The sequence below is a fragment of the Mesoplodon densirostris genome, chromosome 3 (assembly GCF_025265405.1).
Source record: "Mesoplodon densirostris isolate mMesDen1 chromosome 3, mMesDen1 primary haplotype, whole genome shotgun sequence".
NCBI lineage: Eukaryota > Metazoa > Chordata > Mammalia > Artiodactyla > Ziphiidae > Mesoplodon > Mesoplodon densirostris.
Window position 1 is genome coordinate 146,837,330 of NC_082663.1, and position 10,513 is coordinate 146,847,842.

At 62.0% G+C, this 10,513-nt stretch overlaps 1 protein-coding gene and 1 long non-coding RNA gene across 2 annotated transcripts; one reads left to right on the top strand and one right to left on the bottom strand.

Annotated features, from left to right (window-relative positions):
- The first annotated feature begins 315 nt into the window (after positions 1-315).
- Positions 316-3,956, top strand: ZNF414 (zinc finger protein 414). Its single transcript, XM_060092306.1, has 8 exons — positions 316-428; positions 1,139-1,448; positions 1,757-1,864; positions 1,969-2,074; positions 2,613-2,956; positions 3,038-3,088; positions 3,526-3,699; positions 3,793-3,956. Exons 1-8 carry the CDS (start codon positions 426-428, stop codon positions 3,864-3,866), a joined length of 1,170 nt encoding a protein of 389 aa, XP_059948289.1. The 5' UTR covers positions 316-425; the 3' UTR covers positions 3,867-3,956.
- Positions 3,957-5,131: 1,175 nt separating this feature from the next.
- Positions 5,132-9,329, bottom strand: LOC132485720 (uncharacterized). Its single transcript, XR_009531422.1, has 3 exons — positions 9,174-9,329; positions 5,425-5,547; positions 5,132-5,322 (listed from the first exon to the last, which is right to left on the bottom strand). It is a non-coding gene; the product is annotated as an uncharacterized LOC132485720 (long non-coding RNA).
- Positions 9,330-10,513: the final 1,184 nt, after the last annotated feature.

The window sequence follows — 10,513 nt, forward strand, 5'->3', positions numbered from 1 at the left end:
ATTTCCCTCCAAAGAGGAGGCCCTCTAAACACGAACTCTTCAAAAAAGAGAACCGCTGTTTATCCCCTTTCGAGGTACGGTGACGGAACTGGAGAGGATGAAGATGCTCATTTTGCAGAGAAGAACACAGAGGCCCGGCAAGATTTTAATCCTAGATCTCTGCCTGCAGATTCTTTGCACCCTATGACTGCCCTCCGCTTGCAAATCCGCCACGGCGCATGCTCCGCTGTCCAGGACAGTCCCGGATCTCAGGCCCCGCCTCTTCGCGGAGCACTGTGCACAGGCCCCCGCCTCCGTTCTCGCGAGAGCTGGGAGGCGAAAAATGGCGCCGACGTGAGCGCGAGCCTGCGGCCACCGAAGGAGTCACCGCAGCCTTAGCTGGAGCCGCCGGAGCCGCGGGAACAAGAGGCAGAACCAGGCCGAGGATGGTGAGCGCGGCGCCGGGGACGCGGACGCGGCGAACCAGCGGGGACTAGCGGGGAGCGGCCCTGTAGCGCACGTAGCCTCCGGCCGACCCCGCCCCCACATCCGGGCACTCGCCCGCCGCTGGCTGTCACTCGGGGAGCACCCTACCCCCTACTTCCGGGCCTGGTTTCGACTGGGCCACGCCCACAGGGCTCGGGCTCCGCCCCAGATCTTCATACGGCCAGGGCCCCAGCACTTCCAGTTCGCCTGCACAGCTCGAGCCCGGCTGGTAGATATATCTCCGTCCTCGAACAACCCACTCGGCCACTTCTGGCCCCTCCAGCATGTTCCTATCCGCGCCCGGTTCAGAGCCCCGCCTTTACCCCGCCCACTCCCTATGGGCCACGCCCCTGCCTTGTAGGGCGCCTCCCACCTTTCCAAGTTAGGGTCAAAGGCATGCTTCTTTCATATAGGTGATTCTTAGAAAGGTACCCCTTTCTACATTTGGAACACCTCCAAGCTCCCTCCCAGAGGATGGGGACACAGGAGGCAGGAGCTCAATCCACCCTCACCCCCTGCCACTCCTTAGGATGGGGGCTGACTGGGTGACGTCTCCGGGGCATCTGCTGCTTCAGGAATGCCCAGTGGTCTTGGCGGGGTGGAGGAGTTCCCCTGGCTGGCCCAGGCAGACCCTGGGCCCAGAGGGGTTCTCCCCACCTCTTCCTTCCACCAGGAGGAGGAAACCTCGGGTCCCAGCCCAGACATGCCTGGCACTGCAGAGCCCAGCTCCAGTGAGACCGACAAGGAGGTGTCCCCAGCTGTGGCTGCTGTAGCCACCTCCTCTTCCATGGGGGAGGAGCCAGGCTCTGACCAGGCAGCCACACCCCCAGTGTGGGAACGTGGAGGGCTTGGAGGGACCCAGCAGGGTGCCTCCCCAGCCCCAGACAGTGGCCATGCTGGCCCTGGACCCGGCCTTGGCCTGACCAGCACTGTCTCCGGAACCAGTGAGGACCTGCGGCCTCCCAGACGACGCCCACCACCAGGTGACCTGTGATGGGGCCTTCTGGGGGATCACAGGCCTGGAACGATAGAAGTGAAGAATACAGAGTATCTCCAGACTTGGGGCCCATCTAGAGGGAATCACCACTTAATGAGCCCCAGGTGTATGCCAGGCTGTGAGCCAGGCCAACTCAGCCCCAACCCTCTGTTGGAGGCAGAGGGTGAAGGCCCCAGTAAGAGACCATGGGGTAATTGCAACCCCATACATGCCTCTCTGGGGTAGAGCCCTAGACAGTGTGGATGGAGAAGGGACGGTGACACCCCCCTCCCCCCGCTTCTGTGCGTCCTGCAGGGAAGCAGATACCCTGCTCCAGCCCTGGCTGCTGCCTCAGTTTCCCCAGCGTTCGAGACCTGGCACAGCATCTGCGTACCCACTGCCCACCCACACAGTCCCTGGAAGGTAGGGCCAGGGTAGGTGGTGGGGAGGCAGGTTAGGGCGGGAGGCAGGCAGAGCCGACTGGCCACCCCTCTCCACTCCTCTGTCCTTCATCCCTGCCCTGCCAGGCAAGCTCTTCCGCTGTTCCGCCCTGAGCTGCACCGAGACTTTCCCCAACATGCAGGAACTGGTGGCACACGGCAGGCTGCACTACAAACCCAATCGCTACTTCAAGTGAGACCCTGTCCACCCCCACCTCTGCTGGCGCTCGGTGACCAGGCAGCTCCCCCCACCACTGATTTGACAGCCACTACCTGGGGTCCGGGCTTTTCTCCCTTCCTAGTCCAGGGGGTTGGGTCGAGGAAGTGGGCGTGAACTAGGGCAAGCCTTGCCCTTAACCTGCCCAGAAGAGACACTGTCGCTAGAGCAAGTTCTAGGGACCCTGAGGGCGAGGCTCGGAAGGGGTTTGGGCGGGGGGACATACTTGGCGCGGCTCCGCCCAGCCCTCTACCTCCCAAGAGGAAAAGCGATCACCTAAGTCACAATTGAGATTTCCTTCCTCATCTTCCCAGGGCTCCGACCTGTAGGGGTCCGGAAGTGTCGGGACCACAGTAGGGGGACGCTTAGGGCAAATTCCTCCCCCGCAGATGGGGTATCTGTTGTTTGGGCCCAGGCTCCCTTACCACCCTCGAGCGGCGGTTCCTCAGGTTATTACGGATAGGCCCCTCCCTTGTCCCCCAGGAGACTCAGCCCAGCCCTGTGCCGCCCCCAGGTGTGAGAACTGCCTCCTGCGCTTTCGCACGCACCGCTCCCTCTTCAAGCACCTGCATGTTTGCGCCGAGCATGCGCAGAGCCCAGCCCCGCCGCCACCCCCCGCCCTCGACAAGGAGCCACCAGCGCCCGAGCGCCCCACGGAGTCCGACCCTCCGTCGGCGCCTGGGCTACAGTTCCCGCTGCTGGAGCCGTTCACGACCCCTGCCCCTGCCCCCACCGGGCCCTTCCTGCCATACTTGAACCCCGCGCCCTTTGGCCTAAGTCCCCCACGCCCGCGCCCCTTTCTGGCCGCCGCTCCCGGGCCGCCTGCCTCCAGCGCCGCAGTCTGGAAAAAGAGCCAAGGTGAGTGTGGGGGGTAGGGCCGCCTGAAGGGTGGGCTGGGCTCCCTCTGACTTCTGACCTTGACCCGCCCATTTACCGCAGGTGCCGGCGGCAGCCCGCGAAGACCCCAGGGCGGCTCCGATACGCCCTCAGGTGCGTGCAGGTGATCACCGGGGAGGGTGGAGGGGATTTCTCTCCTGCGCCCTGAGGGGCATAGGGGATACTGGGAGGCAGCGGTGCCCAGCCCCTTCCCAGGTGGCCAGAAATGTCACCCCCGAAATACAGGATTTTGCCTTAAAAAATTACGGCCCCTGCTCTTTATCTGCGCCGGCGTTTCCGTGTAAAACTCTCACCCGGTTCCCGAGTCCTTCCCCCTACGTTGGTTCAGAGGATGGGAGAGGGGAACGCGGATAAATCAAGTTTGCTGCCCCCAAATACATGGGGAAACGCCCGGGAGAAACGGATCAGCCGTTCCACAGCCCGGCGCCTGGGAGATGAGGGGGAGGCGGGGAGAAAGGTCCGACCCGCCCTCGCCCCGGTCCTCGCCCTCGCCCAGGGCCCGGGGCTGACGGGGTCCCGCCTGCCCGCAGGGCACGCGGCCCCGAGCCGCATCGTGTGGGAGCACACGCGCGGCCGCTACTCGTGCATGCAGTGCGCCTTCTCCACGGCCTCGCGGCCCGCCATGACCCTACACCTGGAGGACCACCGCCCCATCGCCCCCGCGGCGCCGGCGCCCGGGCAGCCGCGCCCCGACGCGCCGGCGGGTAAGGCCCGGGAGCGCGCGGGTGGGGAGGGCGGGGGCCCTGAGGCGAGGGGCGGGGCTGAGGCTCAGTCGCCCCCTCCTCTACTCCACCCAGACCCCGCCCCGCTGGCACCCAAGGTGTCGCCGCTGCTGTCAGAGGGGGAGTGTCCGGTTTTCTCGCTGCTGTGAACCACGCCGCGTTGCGGGTGGGCTGTGGGTAGTTTTGTAATTTTAGGGGGGCCTGCGATGGACGGGGTGGCGGGACAATAAAAGAGGCAGATGAGCCAGCCTGTGCTTGTGTCTGGGTCCCATGCCCCTCCAGTGCAGTCCTGGGGCGCTCCCACCTCGGAAGGGGGCAGGCCTCCCCCTCACAGCCCACCTGTGTCCCACCTCCCCTGTCAACCTCAACAGTGGGACAGCTGTAGGTGGTCCTCTGTCCTGTCCCACCACTTCCAGAAACCAGATGAGACGGAAGTTTTCCAGTTTTATTTAAAAACTTACAGGAGTCAGGAGCGCCTGCCCAGCTGGAGCCCCCCAGGTCCTGAGGCCAGTACGGACTCTCAGGAAGGTGACGGTGGTGGGGCAGTCCCAGCAGTAGAAGGGAGGTGCCAGGGCCCCCAGGGCTGGGCACTCTGGCAGGCGGGAGCTCAGGCCTCATCGTCATCCTCCTCACTGTCTTCGGCTGCCCACTTCCCCTCCTCCCCCTGCCCCAGCTCTGAGGAGGAGGGTGGGTCAAGGCCAGCCCTGGAGAACCTGGGCTTCCTCCCTTCTCACCTCTATCCCATATAGGTCCTCTTCTTCCTTTCCTTCCTGGGAAGTCAGGCTAGGGCTAGAGTTCAAAATCTGGTCCCACATTGCTGTCACCAGAACCCTGAGGGTCAAGCCTCCAGGGTATGGAAGTCCCACGCATTGCTGGCAGCCACCCCTCGGGGCCGGCTTTACTTCCTGCATCTTGCTCCCTTCCAGCCCAGGCTTCAATCCCACCCGCCCCCATTCTGGAGCACCAGAGGCAACCACACCCCCCCCCGCCCTTCCCCCCAGTCTGAACACCTCTGGAAACAGGGAACTCTTCCTATCGTGCTCCTCCCCTGCCTAGTACCCCCACCGCTCCCCACAGCTCCCTTCAGCTCTCTGGATGAAGATCCTGTTCTCCTAGTAGCCCACAAGGCCCCATCTTGAACCTCTCCACCTCCTCATCTCAGGACCACACTCAGCATCTCTCTCCTCTTTCTCCTGGGGAACATAGACATCCTGTGAGCAAGAACCCAAGGACCAGGTCCCCAGCCCCACCCCACCCTGTTTCACTCCTTATCTCCTCCATCTTCCAAGTCGTCAGAGTTGTCCTCTATCTGCAGCCAGCAAGACATTAGTCACCCCCTGGGTGGAGTCCCCAGGCCTCACACCCCTCACTCACCAGCCTCCCATCTTCCCCTTGCCCTCCTTACCATCCTCCCCCTAGTCCTCCTCAGAATCTTCATCCCCCAGCATGTTGGCCTCAGTCTCAGAGTTGAGCAGGGTCCCCAGCATCGAAGCCATCCAGGTAGCCAAGTTCAGGTAATGACTCAAAATCCTGCTCCCGTTAGCGCAGCTGCTGTGACTCCTCGAAGTTGAACAGCTCCAAGTTCTGAAGGCCCTTCAGCTTCTCCTGGGAAGGGCAACAGGGAGATGTGGGCACCCTTTGGACCTGTCCCACCTGGACCCAGGAGCCGGCCTGCCCGCCTGCCTGCCCCACTGCCCTCAGCCTTACAAGGGGCTTCAGGGCTCCAGTGTCCTTGATGGGGTTGCAGCTGAGTCGCAGGTTGCTCAGGCCAGGTGTCCACTCTGCCAGCACCTCCAGGCCCCCACTGAAGCGGCTGTCACTCAGCACCCGCTGTAGGGCCAAATGGGCTGTCAGGGAACCCTGGGGCTCAGGCCCCCTGTGAGCTCCCCTGCCCCTTCTCAGCCAGAAAGCCTTGGAAGCACAGCTGGGTGATCCTGGGGAAGACTCAACCTCTCTGCATCTCACTTTCTTACTCCTTAAAATGAGTGTCATGAATACTCATCCTTTGGAGTTCTTTTTTCTTTTTTTTTTGCGGTACGCGGGCCTCTCACTGCTGTGGCCTCTCCCGTTGCGGAGCACAGGCTCCGGACGCGCAGGCTCCGGACGCGCAGGCTCAGCGGCCACGGCTCACGGGCCCAGCCGCTCCGCGGCATGTGGGACCTTCCCGGACCGGGGCACGAACCCGTGTCCCCTGCATCGGCAGGCGGACTCCTAACCACTGCGCCACCAGGGAAGCCCGTGGAGTTCTTGTTAGGATTCAAAAGAGGGATGGGGAGAGAGGAAGGGAGCTTGGGAAATGTTCGCAGGTGGTTGACATCACTCCAACCACCAAACCTGTGGCCGGCTGCCTGGGACCCTCTCAGGAGCCTGGGCAGGAGGTGGGTCAAAGGGCCCACTTTACAGATAGAGAAGGTGAGGCTAGGAGGGTAAGCTGACTGAGCCCTGACTCTAGCCGGGCCCGGTTCCAAGTCACCGATTCTGCACCACCCCAGAAGCGGGGCACAGTTACCACTGATGAGAAAACCCAGGCAGCGAGGCCCAAAGGGCACTCTCCCCTTTTCCTGCACTCACAAGGCCCCTAGACACCCTTGGGAATATGGCTCTAGGCCCACCCCTTCTTGCATCTTCAGGGCTTGGTGTTCCATTTCCAGGGTACCAGGGTCCCCCGCCCCTGGAGTTTTCCCCATCAAGCCCCTCATTCAGGCACCCCCGAATCTAGGCAGTGCCACTTCCCAGTCTGTCAGGACCTTCCCAAAGAGACCCAGGTATCTTGGTCCAGGTGCCCCCCCCAACTGCATCACCCACAAAGATGCAACAGCCCCTCCCATGAGTACAGTGGGTCCACAGTCCTCCCTGGGCCCCTCGCTGCCCTCTGGAGCAAGCTGAAATTGCCCTGAGGCCTAGGGAGTTGAGTCACTCTGAAAACTGCCCCCTACCCTCACCCCCTCCCAACTCCCATCCAACGTTTGTCTGCTCGCCTGGGAAGTCTTACTGCTCCCGCTGACCCTTTTGGGCTCCTGCAGCCCCTGACCTCCCTCTGGCCAACCAAGCTGGGAGCCCCACAGAGGGTCCCTTCACCCCACCCCAACTCCAGGATGCCTGAAAGCTGAGTCCTCTTAGGGGCCCGGTTCCGCCTAGCAGAGGGCGCCCAAGAGTGTCGGTCTGAAGGGAGAATGAATGAAGGGCCGGCGCGTCCAAGCAGGCACCCACCTTACACAGCCGCCCCGGAGGGGGCAGGTTGGCCTGAGACTGCAGGCTCACGTTGAACAGGCTGAGCCGCTCCAGTACCCAGACCTCGTCAGCATCCCCAGCCTCCTACTCGGAGGCGGACCCACATCTGGAAATGTGACCCAGAGTGCATGTCTGTCCGTTCAAGGACAGGGATGCACAGGCACAGAGGCTCCAGAATCCCCAAGCTGTGCTCTTAAGAGCAGGCACAGGCAGAGTCATTGCCGACTGCTGTATGTGGCCTTCATGGCAGAGGCGAGTGAAGGGCTCCTGCCGGGAATGCATTGCCCAGCCTCGGTCCCTGTCTCATGTGGATCTTTCTGGAAACTTCAATACATCTTTGCTACTCTTGGTGTGATCCTTGGACCAGCAGTATGGGCATCACCTGGGATGTTTCAGAATCTGAGGCCCCACCTCAGACCCGAGGCACAACCCACACTTTCTCGGGGTCTCAGGGTGACTTGTGGGCACCAGTGCTCCTCGGCTGCACACTAGAATCCCCCTGAGGGTGTGTAAGAAATCCCCAGGCTCAGGCCACACCCCAGACCAATTAAGTCAGAATCTCCAGGAGCTTCGGTCTTTCTGTGAACTCCTCAAAGGATCCCGGTGGCATAGCCGAACGGAGAATCGGGGCTCTGCACTCTCCCACTGGGTGTTTTCTCCCTTTCTCTATGAGCCCGAGGTCACTGACCTCCTGGGGACCGAGCCCTGCCATCAGGGTCTCCGTTGTCTGGCCAGGCCTCGCACACTGCACCCTCACAGCTCTGATCTTGCCTACCACCTTCACCCCCCCTCTGCTGGCCTCCCAGCTGTCCCCATTTTCCTCCTTTTCTTGTCTTCTGGGAGCCTTGGACACTCCCCACCCACCCACCACCAAACGTGCCATCCCACCTGGGCCCTCGGCCCGTGTTAACGTCTGCCCCTGTAACAGGGAAGTCCTAAGTCCTGCTCAGAGCTGGAAATCAGGCTACAGGGAAGTGTTGAAATGAGGAAGGCGGACTGAGGCAACAAGAGCCAGCAGGAGGGCCTCACCCGTCAGGCTCGCTGGACTCCTGGGGTCTCATGGCCCAGAACTGGCCGTGCCCCTTCCCCGCTGAGAACTACCACTCCCCTCCCGCAGAGTTCCTGGGAGGAGTTGGCCTTGGCCTGCCTCTGTCGGCAGGAGGTCCTCAGGGCCTGGCATGAGTCCTTCCTGGAGTCCGGAGGTCAGCACACAGTAGGGCATGGGGTGGGAGAGGGGGCCAGCAGAGTCGAGAAATGAGTGACCGTTGGGTGTCTGCTGAGAAATGATGCACAAAGCGCAGTGCAGGACAGGAATTCAAGAAGCTCCCAGCAGGACCTGAAGACAGGCTGGGGCTGTCCCACCTCCTCCCCTTCCTCCTCTGCCCTCCCCGCCTGGCCGGTAGACCCCACCCCGTGGGGCCCGTGGAGCAGAAGCTACAGTCACTTCCTGAAGGCAGCAGCCCTGGCTCAGGTCCCACTCACCCTGTGGCCCGTCACCCGCCTGCAGCCATGGTGAGTGAGCCCCCAAGCCCTGGGAGAGCCCCCCGACTGGCCAGAGGCAAGGGATGCCACAGGTGGAAACTGGAAGGCACATTCCAAAAGCGGGGCAGCAGAGGGGCAGGCAGGTTTTCAGGGTTGTGACGGACACAGACACCCAGAGGTAGGAGGCAGCCAGGACCCACCTCTGGAACAGCTCAGGCTCCCGAGGGGCCTGTAGCAGAGGCTGAGGCTGCGAATAGAAGGGGGACGGGTGGCCCTGCCCAGACGACCCCCCTCCCTCCCCCCATGAATAGCAACCCGGTAACAGGCAGCCAGGGTGAGGGGCAGGGCCTTCCTGGGGGCGACAAAGCGGGTCACGCACACGCTGCCCACCCCTCACCCCAGCAGTGCCCCAAGGCCTGACCTGCTGACCCTGGCTTCTCTGGCCCCCGGGGTCACCTGGGAGCCTTGCCCCAACCCACCAGGTAGGGGGGCTTCCACGGAGGCGTCTCAGGCCCCGGCACCTTTCCTTGTTCTCTGGATCAGGGCAGAGTGAGGCACAGGCGGGGGCAAAGTCCCCGAGGTCGTACCCTTCCCCTCCCCGGTCTCCTCGACCCCAGGTGAAGCCAGGCCTGGGAGCTGTGGCAGGGCCACCTCTGGGGTGACTTGTAGGTCAGAGCAGGCCTGGCCTACTTGTGCATCTCCTGTGTCCGTGACCAAGGATGTGGGGCTGGTCGAGACCGTACCTGGGAAGGACTTCCTGTGCCAGGGCTGGTGCGTGTGCCCACGCTCGGGGGCCTGCCTGCCGGTGCTGGTGGGCATCCCTGACCATCAGTCGGGTGTCTGGGACTGTGGGGCCCTGCCCTCAGGTTTGCCTCCAGGTCTCTCAGTGTCTCTCCACGTGCGTCTGTGTGAGAACGTGATGGTCAGACCGCGCATATGCCTGTCTCTGTGTCCTGTACATTCTTTATTTCAACAAAGAATTACTGAGCATCTTAGCACAGGCCAGGCACTGGGAGGACAGCAATGCACAAGACAAGCTGCTGCCCTTGGGGTGCTGACGGTCCACAGGGGCTGGGGAAAGGAGGAGGAGAGAGACCAAAACAAGAAAAAGTCCCACAAATAGTCAAGACACATTTATAAAACAAGTATTGGAACCTCCCTGGCGGTCCAGTGGTTAAGACTCTGCGCTTCCAATGCAGGGGGCGTAGGTTCAATCCCTGGTCGGGGAACTAAGATCCCACATGCCGCGAGGCTTGGCCACCGCCACCCTCCCCCCAAAAAAAACAAGTATTAAGTAAAATAAATAGAATGATACAAGGTGGCAGGTACTAAGAGAAACATCAGGCAGGTTGGGGAGGATAGAGAATCCTGGGAAGGGGGAGTCCAATCTTCTTTTTTTAATTAGGGTGGTCTGGGAGGAAGGCCTCTCTAATAAGAAATATGGGAGCAGAGACCTGGAAGAGAAGGAGAGCCATGCGGTGGGGAGAGTGTCCCAGGCAGAGGGCAGGAGATGGGAGAAGGGGAGGCCAAGGAGGTGACTGGGTAGGAGAGGTCGAATCTACCGTTCAGGGCCTTTGTGAGATTTTTTTTTTTTTTAATTTATTTGGCTGCACTGGGTCTTCGTTGCGGCATGCGGGATCTAGTTCCCTGACCAGGGATCGAACCCGGGCCCCCTGCGTTGGGAGTGCGGAGTCTTGGCCACTGGACCGCCAGGGAAGTCCCTCGTGAGATCTTTAGCTTCTACTGTGGGGAAATGAAGGAACACGGCCAGATTTTGAGCAGAGGTGCACAAACCTACTGAGGGTTAACAGGCCTCCTCTGGCTGCTGCAAGAGGACTGACCAGGGATGGGGGCGCGGGGTCGGGGTGGGGGGGTCAGGAGACCAAGGAGGAGCCTATTAAATGATCCAGGCAACAGGGGATGCTGCCTTCCCCGAGCGGGCTCCTCTGGGCCAGGACAGTGGTGCAGGCGGTGAGAAGTGGTTGGATTCCGGATGTATTTTGAAATGAGAAAAGAAGGGCCTGGGGGCATGGAGCGGGGGTGGGGGGAGGAGGAGCTCAAGGATGCTCCCGTCTGAGGGGGT

Coding starts and splice junctions, on each gene's coding strand:
- ZNF414 (XM_060092306.1), top strand. Junction 1,865..1,968: donor ACCCACACAGTCCCTGGAAG/GTAGGGCCAGGG, acceptor CTGCCCTGCCAG/GCAAGCTCTTCCGCTGTTCC. Junction 3,700..3,792: donor GCGCCCCGACGCGCCGGCGG/GTAAGGCCCGGG, acceptor TACTCCACCCAG/ACCCCGCCCCGCTGGCACCC.